This window comes from Ovis canadensis, chromosome 16, assembly GCF_042477335.2.
Source record: "Ovis canadensis isolate MfBH-ARS-UI-01 breed Bighorn chromosome 16, ARS-UI_OviCan_v2, whole genome shotgun sequence".
Taxonomy (NCBI): domain Eukaryota; kingdom Metazoa; phylum Chordata; class Mammalia; order Artiodactyla; family Bovidae; genus Ovis; species Ovis canadensis.
This window is the reverse complement of record NC_091260.1, coordinates 21,490,597-21,516,102: the sequence shown is the minus strand read 5'-3', so window position 1 is coordinate 21,516,102 and position 25,506 is coordinate 21,490,597. Positions and strand designations below refer to the sequence as shown.

At 49.4% G+C, this 25,506-nt stretch overlaps 1 protein-coding gene across 3 annotated transcripts; it reads left to right on the top strand.

The window, feature by feature from the left end:
* Positions 1-14,387: 14,387 nt before the first annotated feature.
* TMEM171 (transmembrane protein 171) lies at positions 14,388-25,279 on the top strand. 3 transcript variants are annotated; one of them, XM_069556197.1, is made up of 4 exons: positions 14,388-15,380; positions 17,571-18,266; positions 22,301-22,442; positions 25,003-25,279. In XM_069556197.1, exons 2-4 carry the CDS (start codon positions 17,624-17,626, stop codon positions 25,196-25,198), a joined length of 981 nt encoding a protein of 326 aa, XP_069412298.1. In that variant the 5' UTR covers positions 14,388-15,380; positions 17,571-17,623; the 3' UTR covers positions 25,199-25,279. The 3 variants fall into 3 exon arrangements, with proteins under 3 accessions (XP_069412298.1, XP_069412299.1, XP_069412296.1); XM_069556198.1 differs by having other exon boundaries at positions 14,468-14,578; XM_069556195.1 differs by lacking the exon at positions 14,388-15,380 and having other exon boundaries at positions 17,478-18,266.
* Positions 25,280-25,506: the final 227 nt, after the last annotated feature.

The following is a 25,506-nucleotide window of genomic DNA, read 5'->3' as shown; positions in this document are numbered from 1 at the left end:
ACAGAAAAATTAAATGAATTCCCCAGCTCCTGCTCAGAGCCAGGATGAGACATGGGTCTTCCAGGTCCCATCCATATTCCTTTAATTGGCTCCAGAGAGAAGCAAGTTTCACAAGTCTGGTTGATGTTCCCCAGGGGGCGTCTCACCTAAGGGGTTTCACCTGGGAAAATACGATGGCTCCTAACTTGAGAATGCCAGAAAGATCTAAGTTGATCCAAGTGCAGCCAAGGAGAGGTCCCGCGGGATTAGCACCCACCAGCAAGGGTGGGGAGTTAGTGTCGGAAATGAAGTTCACCTGTTTGTATAAACAACAGTGAGATGACTCCTTCTGTAGGGCAGGGTCACCCACCACCTTCAGTGGGTGCTCCTCCTGGCTGAGCATGGGTTTCAGCATCCCTGAGCTCCACCTTCCCCTAAACTCAAAGCCGGAGAGCAGCCTCCACACGTCTGAGAGACGTCCTCAGGGGATGGAGATGTCGTGAGGGCTCCACTGCCCCATTTTCAAGTCCCTCCCAGGCCAGGGTGTCCCCTGCCTCCCTCAGCGACCCCTTCTTTGGCCTACAAAGTCCACAGGAGAAGAATGAGATGACAGGCAGCTTCCTATCAGCCTAGCTGCCCCTCTCCTCCATTATTTCTTATGTGTCTGCCTCCCAGAGGGGAGGAGAAAGACATTCGAGGCATGTAGGTCTGGTCTTCAAAGAACTCAAGTCTTAAGGAGGTGGTGGGCTGGCAGGGTTCTATACCATAGCATGGCATTTGTTATTTCACTTTATGTAGTTACATTATGTCGTTTGTAAACCTGCTTGAATCTCTGTTGACCTATATAGTATGGATAAATCGATATAAAGAGAGGGAGAGAAAGTGTGTGTGTGTGTGTGTGTGTGCCCTCAGTCGTGTTCGCCTCTTTGTGACCCCATGGACTATAGTCCGCCAGGCTTCCCTGTCCATGGGATTTCCCAGGCAAGAATACTGGAGTGGGTTGCTGTTTCCTTCTCCAGGGGCTCTTCCCCACCCAGGGGTCAAACCCACGTCTCTTGTGTCTCCTGCATTGGCATAAGCCACCTGGGAAGCCCCTCCTGTGCCTACAGAACTCAGTGAACACATCCCATCTGGCAGGAAAGGATTTCTGACTTTTCCCAAGTAAGTTTGTCTCACATTTCCTCTGACCTCATTCAGTGTTTTAGCTTAACCTAGTCTGGCTCCTTTATTCTTGCCTGGAAAATCCCATGGGTGGAGGAGCCTGGAAGGCTGCAGTCCATGGGGTCATGAAGAGTCGGACACGACTGAGCGACTTGACTTTCACTTTTCACTTTCATGCATTGGAGAAGGAAATGGCAACCTACTCCAGTGTTCTTGCCTGGAGAATCCCAGGGACAGCGGAGCCTGGTGGGCTGCCATCTCTGGGGTCGCACAGAGTCGGACACGACTGAAGTGACTTAGCAGCAGCAGCAACAGTCTGGCTCATTAACTCCAAAGCACTCTTCCAACCCCTGACCTTCATCTATCACCATCTCTTGCTCCACATGGGATGCCTGCCTCTCTCCATCGCCAACATTCAAAACCCTCCCCAGCCCAGGTGATGTCTCCTTTACAACAAATGCTGCCCTCTTCTCCCCCTTCAAAATCGTCCCTAGACAGTGATGACAGTGAGAAACAGAAATGCAAATTACCCCCTGGACAAAGCCAGAGGACATGGATAACTCAAAACCACAAGACATAATATTAATAAAGAGCTATCAGTGCAATGACACCCAGAGAATGAGAATCACCTGGGTGGCCCTGCTGGCTGACGTGAGGGAAGGCTCGCAGCCCCCCGCCATCACCTCATCACCAGGTGAAAGCGAACCCATCAAGCGGGAAGGGTGCCTTTGGAATTGTAGCTGCATGTCCCAAACAAACCGAACACAGGTGCTTCTCCAAAGGCAGGAGACAACCACTCTGAGCGCACAATTAAAGAACGATTCAGCAGCGAGAACAAGCAAGTGCCTGGGCAGCAGCAGTTTTTCTGACCTGATTTGTCTCCAGGAAAATGTGGGGAAGAAGGGCCAAATATGGAATCACATGTACAAGCCGTACTTGTAGGGAAGGCTCCAGCAGAGGAGCTCGATAGTTGCGATTTTGGCTGGCTTGCGGGAGTGACGTCTAAAAGAATCAACTCACACAACCCACAGCACATCATAGGAGAATACCTGTAACAGCTTGGAACGCAGGCCTGTCCCCTCTCTGCGCATAACTCCTAACAATATCTTGCCCACAAAACACTGACCTTATCCAAAAACAAGTACTAATTTTAAACGTCTCTGCATTGATTGTTTTTTTAAAAAAGGAGAGAACAAAACAGAGAGAAGCACAACAGGTAAAACCAATGGCAGGTGAAGTAAGTCACCAGAAACAGGCTTCCATCGGATACACTTAGGAAACATGAATAAGGACGCCAAGTATAAAATCATGAGTTTGAAAACTTGGTGAGACAATGACCTCTGTGAAACAGGAGCTCCTGGTAAGGCTAAGAAAGCAGGAAATGAAAGATGAGCCGTCACGGCTGAAGAGAGCAGTGGAGGAATGTGGTAAGCCTGGCAACCAGGAACCAGTAAGAAGGAATTATTATCTATGTCAGTTCATGTCTAGACTCAGCCTTCTGAATTCCCAGGATTCTTGATTGGCTCTGCATGGACCCAGACCTGGCTGGCTTGTCTTCTGTTCCCAGAGGCTTTTACCCAGTTTCCTTAGAAATCCACTGCCACTTAGAAATCCAGATCCACTTAGCTGACTGCTGGCCTAGTTCCTCCACCATCATTAGCTTTGACACAGGGGATCTCCCGGTTTGGTTTCATTTCCATCTCATCCCATCTCAAGTCATCTCATTCTTCATTCAGTAAATATTCATTGAGCACCTACCATTATTCCCTGGTAGCTCAGATGGTAAAGAACCCACCTGCAATGCAGGAGACCTGGGTTCAATCTCTGGGTCAGGAGGATCCCCCGGAGGAGGGCATAGCAACCCACTCCAGTATTCTTGCCTGGAGAATTCCATGGACAGAGGAGCCTGACAGGCTACAGTCCATGGGGTCACAAAGAGTCGGACACAACTGAGTGACTAACTTTCTTTCGTCATGGTTCCACAGGAATGTTTCCAGGCCCTGGGAATATGGTAGGGAGCAGTTCAGACACCTCCCTGCTCTCTTGGTGCTTCAGTTCAGTTCAGCTGCTCAGTCGTGTCTTTGCAACCCCATGGACTGCAGCACGCCAGGCCTCCCTGTCCATCACCAACTCCCAGAGTTTACTCAAACTCATGTCCATTGAGTCAGTGATACCATCCAACCATCTTATCCTCTATTGTCCCCTTCTCCTCCTGCCTTCAATCTTTCCCAGCCTCAGGGTCTCTTCCAATGAGTCAGCTCTTTGCATCAGACAGCCAAAGTATTGGAGTTTAAGATTCAGCGTCAGTCCTTCCAATGAATATTCAGGACTGATTTCCTTTAGGATAGACTGGTTGGATCTCCTTGCAGTTCAAGGGACTCTCAAGAGTCTTTTCCAACACCTCAGTTCAAAAGCATCAATTCTTCGGCTCTCAGCTTTAGTCAAATAAAACACAGAGATCTCTAAAACAAAACAAACCAAATATACGTAGAATTGTATTGTGAAGAGGGCACTGGTAAAATAAAGCTTCTTAGGAGAAAAGCTGCTATTTAAGCAATCAGGGCCTCTCAGTTTAAGAAGAATGCCACTTCGGACAGATCTTTGTGAAGTAGATCACCAGCCCAGGTTCGATGCATGAGACAGGGCGTTCAGGGCTGGTGCACTGGGATGACCCTGATGGATGGGATGGGGATGGAGGTGGGTGGGGGTTCAGGATGGGGAACACATGTACACCCATGGCTGACTCATGTGAATGTATGGCAAAAACCACCACAATATTGTAATTAGCTTCCAATTAAAATAAATAAATTAATTTTAAAAAAAAGAATCTCCCAAGGAGCCTCTCGGCTATAAACTATAAGGCCAGATGGGCCCCTCTGCTGGGAGACAGTATCCCAGGAATGTCTCGGTGATGTCGTAGAGGCTGCTCCACCTGGCTCTTTGGAGCGCAGAGCTCTGAGGGTTCTAGGGAAAGGACAAGGAGAGGACAGAACAGCCAAGGAGACATTCTGCACCACCACCAAAGAAACCCTGCTGAGGCTGACCCTGAACTCATTTTTAAAACTATGTAGTCCCTTGTTCTTCCCTGGTAGCTCAGCTGGTAAAGAATCCTCCTTCAGTGCTGGAGACCCCAGTTCGATTCCTGAGTTGGGAAGATCCCCTGGAGAAGGATAGGCTACCCACTCCAGTATTCTTGGGCTTCCCTGGTGGCTCAGATGGTAAAGAATCTGCCGGCAATGTGGGAAACCTGGGTTGGGAAGATCCCCTGGAGGAGGGCACGGCAACCCACTCCAATATTCTTGCCTGGAGAATCCCCAGGGACAGAGGAGCCTGGCAGGCTACAGTTCATGGGGTCACAACGAGCTGGACACGGCTGAGTGACTAAGCACACACACAGCACAGTCCCTTGCTCATTTAAAGTTTGCGTGTAAAATTTTCATCATAAATCTAAGTAGACAAGATTTCTATCTATGTCACGTAATAAATACATATAAAAATAAAACACACCTCATTTTACGCATGTAAGAATTAAAGATTTTAAAATTAAAAAACTAAAAAAAAAAAAAAGGTAGGATACACACTCACTGTTAAATGTCTGTGATTTATTTTAAAACTCTGCAGCTAAGTATGACATGGTGTGTGTGCTACTTAGGTTAAACTCCAACAGACCAGTTAGGATATCCAGAAGTCAGCTAAGATCAGACAGGCCACAAGTCAGGCGGCTCCCACAAAGGCTTCTGCATCCTTATTTCAACCCACACCTGGACTTGGCTAATTAGCAAAAGGGTCTGAAGTGTGGTTTTATTGGTGAAAGTAGTGGTCTGTTAACCAGCACAATGAAGTTAGCGATGGGCTTCTTCCCTGGGGCATCCAAGGTATGCAAGACCCATGGGTGGCTATGATTTTAGAGGTATCCCTCACTCTAGAGTAAGCAAGGTCGACTTGCCCATGGGGAAGGCACCAGTGGCTCAACCCTTCCCAGGTCAGCCAACAGCTGATGGACAAGGATGTCTGATGACCTGACGCTCGTTGAGCATTAGAGAATTCTGGCTCCAGAACAGGTCAGGGCTACCTCCTGTCAGGTCAGCGTCTTCACGCTCATGGGATGGGCAGCCACACTGCTTTGTGCATGACGTTTAATAATCATCTGTATGTCTAGTAGAATTTGATCTGAGATGTCTGAGATCTTTGCTTTCACATGTTAGTGGGATTGTGAGGGAGTAGCGAGCCTTCAGGTACTTCAGATATTTTTGGTAGCTACTGAAACAAAACACGGGGTGTATATGATTAACTTGGTTTAGCCGTTAGTTCATGAAATAATCATAATATCTTATTAAAAATTAGCCAACTTTTATGGTGGCTCAGATGGTAATGAATCTGCCTGCAATGCAGAAGACCCAGGTTCAATCACTGGGTCAGAAAGATCCCCTGGAGAAGGGGATGGCTACCCACTCCAGTATTCTTGCCTGGAGAATTCCATGGATAGAGGAGCCTGGAGGGCTACAGTCCACGGGGTTGCAAAGAGTCAGACATGACTGAGTGACTAACACGTTATTCAATATATCAAATATTACATGGTTTTTGTTACGGTAATCTTTTATTTCCATATACTACCTTCCCACAGAATTTTATCCCAAGGTAATAGTTTTACTACAAGAGCATTTCTTATTAATCACCTTACTATATTTCTTTGAAATAAATATATTATGCTTTGGAAAAAAATATACATTATATATATATTCCACATCACAAAATATTCCCATTTCAAATTTTTAAAAACTATTTATAGTGTAAAAATGATTCTTACGGCTATAGGCACTTTAAAAAACAGCAAAATGCAGAGTCTTTCTCAGAACTCCCCTTGTCTACATGAAGACAGATCTTCCAAACAAAACTCAAGTGTCATAAATCCCCTTCCCAGGAGTTTCATCAACGAGGGAAGACTGACTCCTATCACAGAAGAGAAGTTCCAGAAGTCAACACCACACTCCAGCAAACTGTCACGAATGATCACGCCTCCCATCTATTTCTCCAGGGGCCCATTCATCTCTCCTAAAAACCACTCACTCTCCCCTAAGAAGCCATCATTCCCCCTCCCTTTTCCCTACTAAGGCGGTAGTTAAGCCTGAATTCGAGACCACCTTGGGGACTTACTCATTTCTCCCTGGGTATCTCCCATATATCCAGGGGGTAGCCATGATAGTAAGCTTCTGTCGGTTTTCTTTTTTGTTAATATTCTTTTGTCATGGGGTTTCAGCCAAGAACTTGGAAGAGTAGAGTGAAAAGTACCTTCCCTCCCTTACATCTTGCTGATGGATGGAGGTGGTTCTGACTTTGGCCTCGGCAGGAGATAATCTAGGGCCCTCGAGGAAGAACTCATCCCAAGGGGGCCTAGAATGGTGCCTTGGGCCCAGTGTCAGGGCAGGGTCACTGTGAAGGAAGAACTGGCACTGGCTCAGTGGGGGGCCAGGGCTTGAAGCCCCTAGCTTGAGCCAGAAGCCATTCTGCTTTAGGAACCAAGTATTTGAGAACAAATTCGGGAGTGTAACCCCGGGACCCCATGCCAGGGGCATCTGATGTGGAACAGGTTCTGCCAAGGGCTTGTCTTCTCTTGAAGAACCATGCTGGCCAGGCAGGGATTTGGACCATCAGAGGTGTCACGCGAGTGGAGCAAAAGGCTCCCTGGGCCTTGGGCCACCTGCTGAAGCAGTCGTTGGAAAGTGAATCTAGGAGCAAAACCAGGCTGGGCTGCCAGGCACTGCCGAGGGCTCTTGGCTTTGGGAACACTGATTTACACAGACAGCAATTGAGCCTAGAGCTGTTCTTTCCCCAGCCAGCGCTCAACTGCTCAGGCGCTGGCTCTGAGCAAAGCAGACAAGTGAGCAAAGGCCGTGCTGGCAGATGGTGTGATGAGAAGATGCAGGCCTGGAAGTGCAGAGCATTAGAAAGAGTGCCACTGACCTGGTCGGCCATGGACTGTAACCCATAAGAAAGACGTGAAGAAGGGAGAGGCGCCCTCTGGAGCAGGCGCAGCATCCGGGTGAGTGTACAGGATGGTTGGAGCTGGAATGACTGGATGAGCATGACAGACAGAGCTGGCGCAGCTCCTGCATTTGCGGGAGGAGCTGCTTCAGGTCAACTGTGGCGCAGCGCAAGCTGGTAGGGGCAGCCCCTGAGGTGGACCGAGAGGAAGGGCTGGAGAGCAGAGGGCCAGGTGTCCCCCATGCAAGGCTGAATGCATCCAGGAGTAGGTAGGACTTGAAATGGAAGAGATCTGAGCACCTGGTGCCAACATCTGAGCCACACGGCAGGAGACCTGGGAGGTCCGTGATGACAGCAACAGGGAAGGCAGAAGGTGGCACCATGGTATAAACAGCAAACAGGTAATAAGTAACTACGCTGGTGATAAGTGCCCTGAATGAAAGCTACAAAAGGCTCTGAAAACAACGGGTGGTGTGGGAGAACCGAGCTGTTTCCCATGAGGGAGTCTCTTTGGGGAAGTGCCATTTAGCTGGAGAATTAAAGAATGGGTGGGAGTTTGTTAGCTTGCTCCTGACTAACTCTGCTGCTGCTCAGTCGCTTCAGTCGTGTCCAACTCTGTGTGACCCCATAGACGGCAGCCCACCAGGCTCCACCGTCCCTGGGATTCTCCAGGCAAGAACACTGGAGTGGGTTGCCATTTCCTTCTCCAACTTGACTGATCTAAATTGATGTTAACAAAATAGCCATCGCTACCTCCTGTGCTCACCCACGAGAGAGGAGAAGCTTGGTGCATTAAGGCCAGCTCGGCTACTTTCTGGCCAGCCAGGAGCTGCTCATCTCTCTGTGCGTCTGTGAAATGGAGCGCAGCCATAGCCACCTCATCAGCTTATTACAAAATGCAAGAGATTAAGAGGTGGACGTCACAAAACACAGAGCAGGTTTTATGCAGGGTTAGCTGTTATCACTGTTTAGGAGAAAATATTTCTCCCCGATCTGCATCCAGGCACAAATTACAGTAGGTCTTTCTGTATTCATTTAATCCTTTCAATAACCCTGTGAGGTAGGATAACAAAAAAAAAAGAAAGAAACCCAAAGCAGCTTTCTTTTCTTTCCTTTGGAATCAGCACTGCCTCAGGCCCTGGCTTTACCTGCATTCTGTCTGTGACAAGGAACCATCTGTTAAAAGCAGGGCACTCAGGAGATGGCTTCCTGCCAAACCACCTTTAATTTGTCAGACGCCCAGTTCTCAGGTGTCCAAGTTCTTATTGCTTCACTTTCGAGGCCAGCAGTGGTGGCAACAGAAGTCAGGGCTCGGGTGTGTGACCGTGAGGAGATAACCAATGCCACACAGGGAGGCTGCGCCCCACGCGCTGGCCCCTCAGCTGGGTTTGGAGAACCCCACGTCCAGCCCCTCAGTAGTCAGGCCATCTGGAGAGCCATCTCCAACATCTCAGACATGTTTCCAGATCTGATCCTAAAACGGGTAAATGGCTTGAATGCACAACAACAGAAGGATTCCAGCCCACCCTGCAGGAACCAGGCGGGAAACACAGTTGACCTTTTCTTTCCCTCTTCTTTTTCTCACTTACGGTCATATTTATTTCACTTGGCTCTATTTTCACAACACTCTACACTGACTTGAGTCCTTTTTGGAATCATCAGTGGCAGCCAGGATGTGGAAAGCCAGAGCTGAGGGCACAGTGATGGGGTGAATACTGTCAGGTGGACATGGGCGAGGCTGGCAGGCAGGACCCGAACCCCGGCCCCTGGCTGCTGGGGGAGCGCCGGGCAGGGTCCCCTCATGCCTCCAGGGACACCCGCAGCAGAGGTGCCTTCCTGAAGCTTGAGTGGCTGCAGACGGTGGTGGAGCAGAGGCAGAGAACACAGGGTGGCCACCTGCATGGCTCGTCTTTGAGATCCCGCCACAGTCCTGCGAGATGCCGAGAAATACTGGGAGACGTGTTTCAGAAGAAGCGAGTTGAGCTGGCATTCAAAGCCAACGGGACTCACCTTGCTCTCAGCAAGCATCTTGACCCTGACCTTCCCTTTCCTCTGTCTCTACCTTCTCTATGGGTTTATCAGATCAACCTTCCTGAAGATTGTGGGGAAGGAGCCACAGATGGAAGACGAGGCAATAATATTCACTGACGGCCCTCCATGGGCCAGAAACTTCCTCCTTTTCCTTATTATAGACGAGGACACTGAGGCACAGAAAAGTTGTGTGCTTGCCCAAGGTCACATAGTGGCAAAGCCAAGATCTAAACTGAGTTCTGATTCATCCCTTTTTTATATGCTGGGGAGGAATGACTCATTCTTTAAGACCCAGGGAGCTGTAGGTATTTGATGGAGCCAACAGCAGATGCCAGGAAACAGGAGACCACTGCACTTCTGTGGACCTCTTATTATCCACACCTCCTCTAGTCTCTGCCCAGGGGCTGCCGCCTCTGTTGAAGGGTGTCTCTTTCTCCTTAACAGTGAGAATGCCTCCATCGATAACACCAAGTGGCAAATCCTCACTTTCATTCTCTCTCCAACAACTCCTTGTGTTCCACACTTCCGGTTCCAGCTAGCCACACTCAAGCTGAGCTGTTATCAGCCATGAAAAATCAACAGCACCCAGGCAATATTTATCCCAGGCAACGAAATGACTCTGCAAAAAAATTCATCTTTGCCCTGGGGGTCAGCTAAGGGGCCAAACTGAAATAATCAACTCAAGTTTGCCAAATCCCATCTCGGATATGGAGGACTTCCCTGGTGGCTCAGACAGTAAAAAAAATCTGCCTGCAATGCAGGAGACCCGGGTCAGTCCCCAGGTTGGGAAGATCCTCTGGAAGAGGAAATGGCAACCTACCTTTGTATTCTTGCCTGGGAAATCCCATGGACAGAGGAGCCTGGTGGGCTATAATCCAAGGGGTTGCAAACAGTCAGATACAACTGAAACAACTAACCCACATCAGACATAGCTCTCAGGCCCCTGGGTCAACAGCTAACACCAGGGTGGGGAGGAGGAAAATGCCCCAGGAACCTTGGTCTCCCCTGCCTACAGCAGCCTCTACAGGGTTAGGCCACTGGAGGAGGCCCAGCCCAGTTCAGAGGCATAGCCGGGAGTCCTGGGAATATGAGTTGAAACAAGGATCCAAGAAAGCACTCAAGAGCAAATTCCTGTACCCCAGGGGAGCCTCAGGAAATGTCAGGAATTGGAAGAGAGGAATGCATGCCTCTGGGTGCTCGGGTTAATCTGGAGCAGAACCAGAGGGCAACCAAAAAAGAAAAGAAAAACTAGAAGCTGGCAGACTTGACTGATGAACTGTCTTTCTGCAATCTTGTGAATTCTGAAACATGAGCACACTGAATTCTAGTCTTGAGCCAATCACTAGTTCTGAGCTGTGCCCTGGGGAGGGTCAGGCGTCAGTCGGCCCCTTGCTTTCTGCCTGCCTGGAGCCCACAGTAGCCACATATGTACGTGTCAACTCTTCTAGAAGATAGATCCAACCCTGTTGATGTTCTAATGACCAGCACTGACAGACACAGGAAGCTGTTTCTTTCAGAATTCCTGAACTTCAGGACAATACATTCATTGCCTCCTCACTTTCTCCTCTCAGATGTCCAATGGACATCTCAAAGTTGTTGTTCAGTCACTAAGTCGTGTCTGACTCTTTGCAATCCTGTGAACAGCAGCATTCCAGGCTTCCCTGTCCTTCACTATCTCCCAGAGATTGCTCAAACTCATGTCCATGGAGTCGATGGTGTTTCTGTCACCCCCTTCTCATCCTTGTCGCCCCCTTCTCATCCTCCCTCAATCTTTCCCAGCATCAGGGTCTTTTCCAATGAGTCAGCTCTTTGGCTCTTTACGTGACCAGAGTATAGGAGCTTCAGCTTTAGCATCAGTCCTTCCAAGGAATATTCAGGGTTGATTTCCTTTAGGATGACTGGTTTGATCTCCATGCAGTCCAAGAGACTCTCAAGAGTCTTCTCCAGCACCACAGTTTGAAAGCATCAATTTTCAAACCAATCTGTGAAGCCTCACTCTCAAACTGGCCTACCTGCCGCCTCAGTCAATGCCAGAACCATGTTTCCAGTTCTTCAGGTCAAAAATCTTTGGGTCAAAACCCATATCAGTCCATGGAAACTCTGCTGACTCTCTCTTTGAGGTGTATGAGACACATTCAGAATCTAATTGTGTTGATCACCTCCAAACAGTAACCACAGTCATCTCTCTCTTGGATTATTCATAATGGCCTCCTTAATGGTCTCTTCATGTCCACTTACTCCTCCCATGGCTATTCACACTTGGAATCCTATTTTCTTTTTTAAAATAAGTCAGATCAATCACACTCAGCTAAAAAACCTTGAAAAGGCTTCTCACCATGCTCAAAATATTTACAATGGGGAATTCTCTAGTGGTCTAGTGGTTAGAACACTATGCTTTCACTGCTGGGGGCCTGGGTTCAATCCCGGGTTAGGGAACTAAGATCTTGCAAGCTATACAGAGTGGCTGGCGGGGCGGGGCGGGGCGGGGTGTTGGGGGAAGTACTTACAAAGGCCTACCAAGCCTGACAAACTCTAGAGACAGGACAGACACACCTTTTCTCTCTGACATCCTCCTAGTCTCTCCCCCTTGCTTACCTGCTCAAACTACCCTGGTTTCTGGTTCTTCCTTGAATATGCTATGCCTGCTCCTGCCTCACTGCCTTTGTCCTTGCAGTTTCCTCTGCCTGAAGTGCTCTTCCCTTCTCCCCCCAAATACCTCCACATTTCTCTGTGACGGTTTTAAAATGTGTTCACAAATTCTTTGATACTCTCCCCTTCAAGAGGTGGGGCTTAATCCTTCTTTCCTTGACCTAGTGACTCAATTCTAAGGAACCGAATAAAGCAGAAGCAATGATGTGGAACTTCAGAGACTGTGTCATAAAAGGCACTACAGCGTCCTCCTCATTCATCCTCTCTCGAATCACGCCCCCCAGAGGAAGCCATCTGCCACATCCTGAGAACATTCAAGCAGTGCGGTGGAGAGAGGTTTACAGAGTGAAAAAGAGCCCTCCCCGCCACAGCCACGGGAGACAGGCACCCTGGAAACAGATCCTCCAGCCCCAGTCACGCCTTTAGACGAGGTAGCCCCAGCAAACTGCTTGACCCCAGCCTCATGAGCGATCCCAAGCCAGAACCACGCCCTGCTAAGCTGTCCCCAGATTCCTGACCGTCAGAAATTAAGAGAGAGGATAAACCTTTTTGTTTAAACTCTGCCTTTGTAGATCATTTCTTATGCGATGATAGATATCAATAGGCTTGCTTTCTCATTCCCCTTAAGCTTTTGCTGCCATATCACTTTCTCAGACATGCCTTCCTTAACTACCCTATGAAACTGGAATCTCCCCAGAAATCCCCAATCTCCACTTGTGATTTCTTTTTCTCCACAGCACTTATCACCTTCTGCATGCCTGCTCAATCGCTCAGCAGTGTCCAACTCGATAGCATCCCCATGGATTGTAGCCCACCAGGCTCCTCTCTGTCCATGGGATTTTTCCCAGCAAGAATACTGGAGTGGGTTGCCATTTCCTCTTCCAGGGAAATTTCCCAACCCAGGGATGGAAGCCTCGTCTCCTGCACTGGCACTTTCTTTACCAGTGTGCCACCTGGGACCCCCATTCACCTTCTAGTACTCTGTGTAATTTCCACATTTCTTTCATTGCCTTTCTCCTCATTAAAAACACAAGTTCCACGAGGCAAAAGGATTTTGTATTTCTTATTGGCACATAGGCAGCACTCAATAAATATTTGCTGAACGAATAAATGGATGCATTCCTCAGCTTTACTCTCCATATTCACTTCCTGAATTCAAGATTCATCCATTTTTAAGGCTTGTCCTGATGCTATTTTTCTGAAGACTCATACTGGACTGATCTTTTTTCATACCGCATGGGCTGGAAAAGGCCACCAGGTTCTAGCTAGTGACAAGGTCATCCAATCTCCTAAGAACAGGTCTGCTACAAAGATAAGCACCTTGAAAGCTGGTGGATACGTCTTTCATACTTGACCGGTGATTGGTTTCCAAGGAGTTTAATTTAGTCAAACAGGCTCCAAAAGACACAAACAGTCCAAGCAGCAGACATCCCAAGTGGAGGCTAATCTGATTGTCCTTGGTGCCAGTACATTCAAATCTGTCATGTGTGGCCAGCCTGCAGTCATGTGGCACCGGAGGGGCAGCTGTATCAACAGGCCCCTCGCAGGCCCACACACGACGGGGCCAGAGATTGAGTTTCAAATAAGGAAGAAGGAAAAAATGCGTAGGGGAAGGAGAAGGAAAGCCCCTTGTACAGAAAGGAGTTGCTAGCAGGCCTGTGTAGGGAGGCAGATCCTATAGTCAGGGCTGCGTTCTTAGAAAGCTGCACGCCCCTGGTGTTGTGTAATCACCACTGCTGGTTATTTGCTCGTTAGCTGGGCGTGCTGGGAGGCCCTTCCAGCAGGTGGTAGAACCTGACACTTTGACCAGCTCCACCCGGACACAGATTGCTGCAGCGTCCTTGGGAACAGTGTCAGTTTTGTTGTAATGATCAAAAAGCCACATAATGAAAAAGCCATTTTCTGAGTTTGTGGTATTGTGTGTCCTCTGGGTGACAGGCGTCCCCCAGGAGGACATCAGCACATCTGGTTCAGGCCCGTGCTCCCCGTTAACCAATCATGGAGGTCACTCTACATCTCTTAGGGCTGCGGTTCCTCAGCTGAAAAATGAACTTTTTAGCTCCCTTGTTGCCTCAACCTTTCTGGAGTTGCTGGAGACACATAGCAGAGAACCCCACACAGGCTGTATGTAGGCGAAGTGGGTAACACAGAACCTGGCCCAGAGCAAGGGCTGATGATACTCAAGATAGCAATAATCTTCTGGCCCAGCAAACCCCTCCCACTGGACCCTGCCAGCCTTCCTCCCAGAGGCAGCCCTGTCTCACCCACCCAGTCCTTGGGCTGCAGAGCCCAGGTGGCCACCCTTCCCTATTTGCCTCCCTGTCACTTCTGAATGAGTCTCCCTCTCACTCCTGTAATCAGCTAAACCAACTCATTCTTTACTGCAGTGGAAAAGGGCTGGGGACAACTTGCTGTATTAGGCATGCAAGGGGCTTACTCTTTCAAAAGGTTAAGGCAATGGGTGTGAACTCTTGACTGGGTTTCAGAAGTGGACAGGACCCCAGAGAGGAGTGGCAGGGATGGGGAAGGGCTCAGGGCGCTCCCCTGTTTGAGCTTGACTCACCTTTCACAGCGCCCTGACCTCTGGTGTGGAAACTGGCACAGTTAATTCCGTGTCACGTGTTACACGGGGCAGGTTACAAATAGCACGGGGATTAGCAAACCCATCCAGAAACCGCCCGGTTCAAGGGCAAAGTTACCAGTTTAATTCCGGCAAGTCATTAGCGACTGAGAACCGGGAAGGGAGTTCGATGGCAAACAGCGACTGTGACCATACGTGAGTCTCCGAGCTAGGACGGAAGGCAGGGAGACCCCTTGTCTCACACGCCAATGGAGCGCAGGTTCCTGTGACCTGGTGTCTTTATAACCTGCTCGTCCGGGCGCTCGCGGCGAGAGGCTTGCTCCACTGACCCCGGCCAAGATCTCCGGAGCAGGAGGAGGGCCACAGGCCACTGGGTGGACCGTCGCAGAGGGCGCAGCGGCGGGGCCCCGGCGACCCCTGCCTAGGCGGCGGTCAAGCCCAAGAGAGGGGCAGGAGCTGCCCTTTCCCCCCTCCCAGGCAAACTCTGGGCTCTCGGCCCTGAAGGGAACCGGCTCCTACACGCCGCCCGGATCGCGACCGTCGCCTGGTGACCTGGGACAGTCAGGAGAACCCCAACTTCCGCCCCCTGCCCGCGGGCCACCGGCCAGGGAGGTGGCGGCGGGGGCCCTCCTCGCGGGTCCCCTGCGCGCACCGGCACGGACGCGGAGCCTCCCGGGCCCCAAAGCTGCCCCTCACGCTCCACCCCGGAGCCGGCGCGCCTCTGGCCCGCAAGGGCAGCACCCGGCGGCGGCCAGCTCCGGCCAGTCCGCCCGGCCCTGCCCGCGCCCCGCGCCGCTGCGCCCTCCGCGCACCGCCTCCTCGGTAAACACCGCGCGGCCCGCCCTCCGCGCCCCGACGCGCAGGTGGGAGAGCGCGGGGCCGCCGGGCGCCGGCCAGGCCGCGGGCGGGGGCGGGCGCCGCGCTCTGCCGGGTGCCCAGGGCCCGTGCTGCCAGCCGATTGCCGGCGCAGGCAGCGCGCTCGCAGGACGAGCCTCAGGTAAGCTCCCCGGGCCCCGCGCTCCTCCGCACCCCTGGGGACCGCGCTCTGCGGCCGCGGGGCGAGCGCTGAGTTTAGCGTCCAGGCGGGGTGCGGGGAGCGGCGCCGCGCGGAGCAGCCGCGCTAGACCTGCTCCCGCGGGAGCTCTGGCTCCTGAAACCCACAGAGCTCTTTCCCAAGAAGGGCTTTGCCTCTCTTTGCGTCAGCCCCCAAACACAGCGCTTTGGAAGTGGTGACCCACTGCTCATTTGGAAATGTCCTTTGGCAAACTGATTTCGCTTTGGGGAAATGAAGTGTAGGCTGGTATTTGGGAAAGGGTTACTTTCCTATTACTGCAGATATCTGTGCCACTGTGTGAGAGCATCCGTGGTCGGGGGTGACGGGCAGAGAGACGGACGAACTACTCACATACTAATTTGCATGGGGGATTAACTACCTATGCCAAGTAGTTGGTCCATTAGTCCATGGAAAGGAAGCTGCTGCTGCTGCTAAGTCACTTCAGCCGTGTCCGACTCTGTGTGACCCCATTGACGGAAGCTACACATCCAAATTTAGGCTTTACTAGTATTTGGGAATTTTCCTTAAGGCAGTTGAAGCCTTGTGACTCACATCAAAGTCAAAACACCACCCTACAATGAATTGATAGGGCTTTGTAGCACAGAGTCACCCTTCACCTCTATCTCCAGACCAGCAAAAGATATTACAGGATTCAGAATCTTTTTTTAAATTAGTGCAATACTTTCCGTGTTTGTTTCAGCTTAATTTCATTTTCATAAATATAGTTTGTCCAAGTGTAAAGCACAAACTTGTTTCCCACTTCTATTTCCCTCTCTCTCCAACTTCCTTCTGATTTTATCTTATTTATTCCTGGAAAAGCACTTCCTAGAATAAGATCAGCTGTTTCCTTTCTTTACTGAAACTGACGCTATTTGCGCATGATTTGTGTTTGTCAAGATGGCCTTGGCTCTAGCGACTCAGTCTCTAGCTCTTTCATGGGGTCATGGATACAAGTGGCATAAAATATTTCTCAAGTTTTCTTTCTTTGAGTAAGTGAATATGTTCTTCACACTGGGGTTGTCTTATTGAGTGCCCTAACTGGAAGGGTCCTGGAAAAATATTCCATTCATTAGCGTAAGACAAGGTAACTGGCTGATAAAGTCAGTCTGTATAAAGTAGACAACTCTTGACCCACTGCTTGGGGGTACATTTAATATAGAAGACCCTTGAAGTACAGGGCTCGGGTGGTCTTGTGGAAGGTGCTTTCCCACTTGATTTCATGGATACTCTTTCAGAGTCAAAGTTCTGTCACTGTTTAGTGTTTTGCAACTGGTGATTTTTATCAGCTGCATATTTTTAATGGGGCCCAAACTTCTTGTGGAAGTGGGTGGCACCATGAAGGAAGGGAAGCAGGAGGCCGCCTGCCCGCCTGGGGGACAAGGTGCCACGTGACCTGCTGTGCCAGACCCCCCCAAGTCATCCGAGACCCAGTAACCAGACCGCCAGATTTCAGGGCAGCCCCAGGGTGTGCCTGTTTGAGGTCTCAAGACTCACATTTTGACAGAATTAACTTAAAATCTCCCAAACTCACTGTGTTCCTGAACCGCCTTCACCTTTAGTTGAAACTGTTGAACTTGGGTCTTCTGTAGATGGAGCCTTAGAATAAAGCCAGGAATGGAAAGTTGCTGCAGTCTAAAACAGGAAATGGAAAGTTAGTTATTGAAGGAGAAAATTTACCCACTTGGAAATGCTCAGAGCAGCTGTGATGAAATGTGGGATGTCAATAAATCAAAACAATCCGTGTGGTTCTTCCTTCACTTACTTACCATTGTGTGTATGTGTGTGTGTGTGTGTGTGTGTGTGTCTGTTTGGCCCGGGGAAGTGAGTCCATAAGGCTATAACAGGAAAAGCCACACCCAGTTACTTTTGTTGTATGGCTTTTGAGTTTTCAAGATACTCTTGGGTGCATGGTAAATGCATTTCCCCTTCTGACATATCTTTATAAAATTACACATTCAGGAGTTTCTGAATGCCAGCTCCTCTGACTCATGAACCAACTCATTGTTCTACAGTGTATCAGTTGCACAAAGTTGTTCCTTATGATTTTATCCTAGTGTGATTTTGGGAAAAGAACAGGGCGGGTCAGGAACACCTGCAGTCCTTTTATAATTTGGTGTTTGGGTATGTCTGCAGAGCTGCTGAACACACACATCCCACCCACCTCAGGCAAGGGGCCTCTCCTGGCCATGTCTCCTGCAGCTGCTGCCGAACCAGACGGGGTCCAGGGAGACAGGCATGTCAGCAAGCTCATTTTCTTCCTTTTTGTCATCGGTGCCATCCTGCTGTGCGTGGGAGTCTTGCTCTCCATCTTTGGGTTCCAGGCGTGCCAGTACGAAACCTTCCCAGACTGCAGCATGGTGCTGAAGATCGCCGGACCCGCGTGTGCCGTGGTTGGACTTGGGGCTGTGATCCTGGCCCGCTCCCGGGCAAGACTTCAGCAAACTGAGGAGCGCCTGCGAGGCAACAACCAGAGGGACTCCGACCGACCCTTCCTCTGTGGGGAGAGCCGCCAGTTTGTCCAGTGTCTCATCTTTGGGTTTCTGTTCCTGACGAGCGGTATGCTCATCAGTGTACTGGGCATTTGGGTACCTGGGTGCAGCTCAAACTGGATGCAGGAACCGCTGAATGAGACAGACACAGCTGACTCAGAGCCCCAGATCTGTGGATTCCTGTCCCTTCAGATCTTGGGTCCCTTGATTGTGCTTGTGGGATTGTGTTTCTTCGTGGTCGCCCATGTTAAGAAGAGAAACGATTTGAATGGGGCCCAGGATGCTTCTGAAAGTGAAGAGAGACAAACCCAGAGCCTGGAGCCCATCCAGGTGACTGTAGGTGGGTCGCTGTCTTTGCTTTGCTTGTTCATATCTCTGTGGCTGCAGCATCAAGGCTGCTCTTGGGTCTGGCCTAAATTCTCTCTCTTCGTCTCTGTCCTCTCTCTGTCTGTCCTTCTTTCTCACACACACACAGATGCACACAGACATAGTTCTGCCTCTGTCATTATCCCCATAAGAATCCCTCAGCACAGCCTTTCCTCCCAGCAATACCCTATTATCTAACAAAAGCATCAGGACATTGAGTTGTGACCTTGACTGAGGTTGCAGGGCAAATAAAGAGGACAGTGAGAGGTCTTGAGGCTACCCTGGGAGCCTTCTGTCACCTAAGGGACCTGCCACGTGGCCCTGTTTCCTTTCCCCTGTTATTCTCACAGCAAACTCTTATGGTACTTCTGGTTGTTGAAAACATGGGTTCTCATCACTGGTTATCCTTGACTGGCTGCCCTTGGAAGTCCTTAAGTTCTCCTGGCCTTACTTTGTGTGTCTGTAAAATGAACACTCCACTTAGGAGTTTCCTGGCAGCACTGACATTCTAGGATTCTGAGTCTGTTGCAAGTCCATTGGTCTTCCACGTTTTGCAGGAGTCTTCTGTACTGCTGTCCACCTTATTCATCTTCTGTAATTTTGTCCTTGACTTCAGGGTCGGGGCTTCCCTGGTGGCTCAGATGGTAAAGCGTCTGTCTACAATGCGGGAGACCCCGGTTCAATCCCTGGGTTGGGAAGATCCCCTGGAGAAGGAAATGGCAATCCACTCCAGTACTATTGCTTGGAAAATCTCATGGACAGAGGAGCCTGGTAGGCTACAGTCCATAGGGTCATAAAGAGTCGGACACGACTGAGTGACTTCACTCTCACTTTCTTTCAGGGTCTGGGCAAAGTTTGGGAGCTGGGGCATAGATTCAGATGAAATGTGACTGCCCTGGTCACTTCTTTCCCCTATGGGGTGCCCAGAGGTTCCCTTTCGGTCCCCCTGCAGAAGACCTGCGTCACCATGGCCCAGAGTCAGGCCCCCACAGAACCACATTAGGAGCTCTAGTCTCACCTTCACACAGAAAGAAAAGCCCCCATCGCTGCTTATTTTTGCAAATCGCTGTTTTATTTCAGCCTCCCACCCTGAAGGCACAGCCTTAACATCTGAAAGGCTGGATGGGCAAAGGGGATTACAGAGCAGAAACTGGAGGAAACAGGGAAGAAGTGAGCTGTTTCTCGTGGGTGAGGCTGTCTGTTGAGCCAGCAGTTCTCACTGGGGGGATTCCCAGAGCTGTGGGCCTTGCATGGTATTGGCCTCAGAGAGGAAGGGCAGATGGATTTATAGATGATCATTGTGTTCGGTCAGGGTTGAAGCTCCCAGCTTACTTAATTATGCGTTTATATACTTACGGTGACATCAACACTAGTTATTTGTTAATAATAGCTAACACACATGTAGAGCTTATTCTTGGGCCAAATAAGGATCTAAGTGTTTTAGTGTGCGCTCTTTAAGAACCTGTTATGTGAAATTCATCCATGCCCTCAACAGGCCACTGTGGCAGATACTCAGTGTCTCCATGTAAAAGATGAAGAAATCAAGCCTCAGGGATCCCAAGTAATTGGCCTAAGGTCACAAACTAGCAGGTGGCAGAGCCAGGATCCTAACTGAGGCGGTGGGCATGCATGTGCTCACATAGGCCCTCCCAGGACACTTGCTATAATTCTGTTTCTGCAGGCTTCATCCTTCACCTGGTGTCCTGAGTCATTGTTAAATGATGAAAAGGCTCACCCAATATTATAGATGCTCTTAGTTCTTCTGGGGAACACAGTGCAGGCCAAGTAAATGTACTCGTGGGATGCTCATGTTCTTTCACTTAGGTGGGGGCGTATTGAGTGTGCCCTTTGGGTTTACTATCAGGAAGTTTGGGGGTGCAGCCTTACTCCTGGTGACTGGAATCAGGGGAACTGGGGGCTGGAGCAGGGGTGCGGTGGCTCCTGAGCATTTCTATCCTGATGTTGGCACTGAAGAGTTTAAAATCTTTTCCATATAACCATTTAAGTCCTATCAAATTTGTGAAAGTCTGGCACTGTAATTCACTGTCTTTCTCTCCTTTGATATTATGGAACAGGGTTTACATCTTTAGAAATCATGCCTTTTAGCACAATTGTTAAGACTGGATGTTGTTTGTCAATGGTCAGTTCTGCCTTACGAGGGAAATTGAAGGTGATATGAGGCAAATCTTATCTAAGTGCCAGAATTCAGCTCTTCCCAGAATAGAAGACAGAGTAGATAAATCAAGATGCATGGTATGCGTGTTGTGGGCACACCCAGTGTTGGACCCTGGATACACAAGCAGATGACCGGTCAACCCACAGAGGACATCAAGTCCTGCAGGAGAAACCCCATAGTGAAAGGGACCCAGGAGTTTCCCAGGGAGAGCAAGGAGGGCTGGGCGCAGACCTGGCAGAGGATGGGTAAGCCCCGGAGATGGCTGGAGGCGGAGTACTTCCTTCTCTGTCTTTGATAGGTGATTGGCCTGCTTTGGAGGCTTTGTCCTGCAGTGTATAATTAAAGTGAACACTCAACCTACTTTCCTCCGACCTACCAAGACCTTCTGAAAAAATTAAATGAGAATCCCAAGACAACCACTATTGTTTTTTGAGCTTCAGTTAGCCACACATATTTTAAGCTCCAGTTGCCATCTCCTTGCAGAAGGAGAGATGGAGTTTATGCATTTTCTGCAGGGGAGGCATTTGAGGCAACAAGGGGGAGAGTGGAGCCACTGGCCAGACGGCCAGTTGGGAGTGTTTTCAGACATTCAAACAGGCGCCACTTGCTGGTGGGTGGGGAGAAAGTCCCTCTGAGGGTGTGTGACTTCTGAGAGAGCTTGTTCCATGCGCGGCACCATCTTAACCCCTCACATGAATCTGGTCCTCCTGTCTGTCCTCTGAGGCAGCTGAAGTTACTGCCTGCAGTTTACAGATGTGGGCTGGGACCTGGAGAGGACAAAGGGCTTGTTTGGGCCACGTCAGGTAGCATCTGGCGAGTGGAACCCCGGTCGCTTTCGAGAACCCTGCGAGCATCAGGACTGCCACCAGTAGAAACCAGTCTCCTCCCTGAAGGGAAGTAAAGTCCTCTCCTCCTTCCTTCTTCCTGAGCTGTCATGTGGAGTGGCCAGCTTAGCAGAGGCTGCCCTCAGACCTCTTCATAGTGGTGCCGCCACGTCTAGAAGGTTCTGGGCAACTCATCTAGTACATTCTGATTTGGAATCTGAGCTTGTATGTGGTTCCCTGTTCCCCTCCCCAAAACACAGGAATGTGTTCTGGAGTGAACAGTAGCAACAAAAAATGCAGGGGGAGAAAAACCCTAGCTTTGCTTTGAGTTTGACTTTCTTTGATAAAGCTTGGAAGAAAACGTTGGTAGATAAAAAACTCAGCAAGAATGGAAACCACATTTGTGGAAATAGGGCTGAGGGCCTATACTGTGGCTGTGCCGTCATTTGTCCAGAGGCTGAAACTGCATTTGAGCAGCAGAGGCGCTTTACCCAACAGCTGACTTTTGAAGAATTAAAACTGTAAGTTGGAAATAAGAAAAACTTGACAGCAGGGGACATCCCAGGGGAGATAAGGAACATTGTTAACAAACACTCACCAGAAACGCTTTAGCTGAGACTTGCTATGAAATGTAGGCTCAGTTTTTTTAATATGGTAAACAAGATATAACCTACAATTTACCAATTTAATCATTTTTAAATGTATAGTGGCATTTGGTCCATTCACCATGTTGTACAACCAGCCATCACCATTATGAATTCCTGGAGGCTTTTTCATTATCCTGAACAGAATCTCTGCCTCCGTTAAATTCTGACTCTGTTGCCCTCACCTCCAGTTCCTTAGTGACCTCTATTCTCTGCCTCTGTACATTTGAGAGGCCCACTTTTCAATTCTGGTGTTCTGACTTTGCTATAGATGGGCCAAATGTATAATTAATGTCTTTAGCTCTTGCTCATTTGCTTACATTTATTACCCATCCATCTTCAACAAAATGTTGTGTTTCCTTAGGTGATGCCGTGATCATATTCCCACCCCCTCCGCCACCTTACTTTCCTGAGTCTTCAGCCTCTGCAGCTGCCCGGAGTCCTGGGACTGACGGTTTGCTTCCAGATGAAAGTCCACCTTCATATTACAGTATCTTTCACTCTGGGTAAGATTCTCCCTTTGAACTGGAAGTGTAGAAGCATTGGCCCTTTTCAGGCCTGTGCCTGGCTTCAGGCCAGGTCAGCTTTATGGTGTGACACAGGTGTAACCATCAAGGAGGAGTATCCATTTTGCTGACGTGATGTCAGAGTTATCATCTTAACATTCACAGTGCCTTCCAGGAAACTCTGGCTAGCACATAAGTTAAAAATTATAAGAGTGCTTACGCCAGGCTCATGTGAAGCCTTCTCCAGGCATCTGTATGCACTTGTGGCAGAACTGGGTCTCAAAATGCTGAGCCACCTGTCAGCCAGCCTGAGTGCTGGACCAGAACTCGGGAGGCCCCTGCTAAGTTAGGCTGCTGTGGACTGTGGGAGGTGTGGGGGTCCCAGGAGACCCCCAGCATGTACAGAGGTTCTGATATCTAATGGGGATACTTGAGTGACTGACTGAAATCAGCCTGCACCCTGCCTTGAGCATGCCAGTCTTTTCCCCTCAATTTTAAGTTGTTCCCTGGGCCTCAGAATCTTCTCAGATTGATTGAAGAGAAATGGTAGATTCCCATCTACATCCCCCAGGCTTCCCATATGTCACAAATTAGGAGGCCTGCCTGGAGTCACATTAAACAGTGTAAATGTGAGTGTTTTTCCTTGAGGCAGAGGGATGCCACTGAAGGCTGAGGAGTTGCAGCAACGGAAGGTGAGCAGTGGTTAGCTCCGCTCCAGCTGCGGAAAGGCTGAGGGCGGCCAGACCAGTTAGGAGGCTGACTCATGATCATGGACAGGCTGGAGGTAACAGGAGCCTGGGACTGGTGATCAGAAAGGGAGGAGCAGGACTTCTTGGTGGTCTAGTGGTTAAGACTCTGTGCTTCCACTGCAGGGGTCGTGGGTTCGATCCCTGGTCAAGGAGCCAAGATTCCCACATGCCGTGTGCTGTGGCCAAATTGAATAAAATGATAGAGCATTCATTAAAAAAAAAAAGGTGGGGGGGAGTATGGGAGGGAGTCTGTGGTGGAGGATGATGGGAAAATCAGAGGTTGTGATGTCAAGGGTGAGAGACAGGGACAGGGAAGGTCCCTGACTGAGGAGGATGGGAATGGGCTCGTATAATCAGGAGAAGAGAATGAGCTGGCTTGTAGTGGAAGGAGAGCAAGGCGTGGGCCTTGGAGGGAGACTGGATGGGCCAGAGCTTGGAGGGAACTGAGGTCCTGGAGATGGACTGGAAAGAGGCAGCTGAAACCAAGAGGTCAGAATCATCGGGGACCTGTGGAGAATCCACGGGCAGGGAAGGTATGAAAGCAAGGAGTTCTGGGAAATGCCAGGGCTGGGGAAGGCACTGTACCTTCCCAGACGGGAACCCAGGGAGTAGGAAGTGAAGGCAGGATCACTGGAAAATCTCCCAGGACAGAGCAGCCCTCAGTGAAAACTGACTTTTGAGACATGCATTTTTTAAAGGCAGAGAGAAGCGAGACCCAAAAGATTGCTAGGGACCTGAGCATGCTAGGGATGAGTGCTGCCTCACCTGGTCATTCATGTTTTAGGATACACAGTCTAGTGTTCCAGACTGGGTGGTGAGCTGGAGATCCGACCAGGGATGAATGCAGGAGTTGCCCTGTGTAGATGAAAGGGAGGTTAGGTTCTGGAATTTGGAGAATTCTGTTTGTGAATTTTTGTATTCTTTTCTCCGGTGATGAATTTCACAGAGATAAATAGATACATGTCTATTACTTTTTCTAAAAACGACTCCTGCTACCATGCCAGAACCTGGCTTTCCTTCCATTTCCTTATATCATTCTCATAGTTACTTAGAAAGTAGACATTGTCATCACCCCCATTTTACAGACGAGAAAGCTGAGGCTTAGAGATCAGACAGCTCAAAAGCAGCAGGGTGGAAATTTAGATGCAGGTCTGCCCTTTGCTGGAGCCCCCTCCAGTAACCAGTATGCCTTCCCAACTCCCTTCAAGTTTCTGGCTTCATGATTTAATTTTCTGTTTGCATAAGTTTGTCTCCCTTATGTTAGCTGTCTCCAGATGAAATAGCAGAGAGGAGTAGCTGTGTGTGCGCATGTTCTTTTTGGAAGGCATCTATATGTTTGTGTGAATAGTGGCTCAGATGGTAAAGCGTCTGCCTACAAGACGGGAGACCTGGGTTCGATCCCTGGGTAGGGACGATCCCCTGGAGAAGGAAATGGCACCCAGCTCCAGTACTCTTGCTTGGAAAATCCCACGGACGGAGGAGCCTGGTAGGCTGCAGTCCACAGGGTCACAAAGAGTCGGACGTGACCGAGCAACTCCACTTCACTATATGTTTGTACCCTTTGTCTTTTCAATGACAAGGGGAATGGCAACAGGAGTGAAACTGTCTTAATATTACAATCAGCTCTAAGGACAGTAAGGGGTAAGAAATTAAAACATATCTATGCAAAATATATATGGGAAGAAATTAGTCTGGAAGCCCTTGCAAATGCTTCCAAATGCATCTAATTAAACATGTGAAAAGCACCTGGTATTTGAGCGTGATGACTGATTCCCTCTTCTCCCGTTCATGTTCCCTCTTCTTCTTTATAGGTCCCAAACTCCTGAGGGCCAAGGCGCGGCCTCTGAGAGAGATTGTGAATCGATATATACTATTTCTGGGACCGCTTCATCCTCTGAGCCCTCCCACACTCTCCATCTCTTATCTGAACTGCCTCCCAGATACGAAGAAAAAGAAACTGCTGCAACCACATCCTGGTCTCCATCTTCTGAGCCTTCCCCACCATGAACCATGGACTCGAGTTTAATTTTATATAGAATCAATCACTTTTTTATTTAATTTGTTTTCTAATAAAAAAATACAGTAGCATCAGCTGTGTCCTGACTTCTTGGTATAGCATCAAAATCAGTAACAAACCTTCCAGATTAAGCCGTCAGTGCCTTAGACCGTGGGAGAGGCAGGGTACCTCCAGATGGGAACTTAAGCAGGTTGCCTCACTGAGACCTACTATTCCGGGAGATTGGTGGGGTCATTTGTACTGGTGCGTGGAGAGACAGAGGCTCAGAGAGGCTGATGAACTTATTCAAGGTCACATT

Excerpts from the sequence above, each read along its gene's own strand:
- TMEM171 (XM_069556195.1), top strand. The coding sequence starts at position 17,561 with ATGTCTGCAGAGCTGCTGAACACACACATCCCACCCACCTCAGGCAAG. Across the intron at positions 18,267-22,300 it reads GCCCATCCAGGTGACTGTAG|GTGATGCCGTGATCATATTC; the intron begins GTGGGTCGCTGT and ends GTGTTTCCTTAG. Across the intron at positions 22,443-25,002 it reads TACAGTATCTTTCACTCTGG|GTCCCAAACTCCTGAGGGCC; the intron begins GTAAGATTCTCC and ends TCTTCTTTATAG.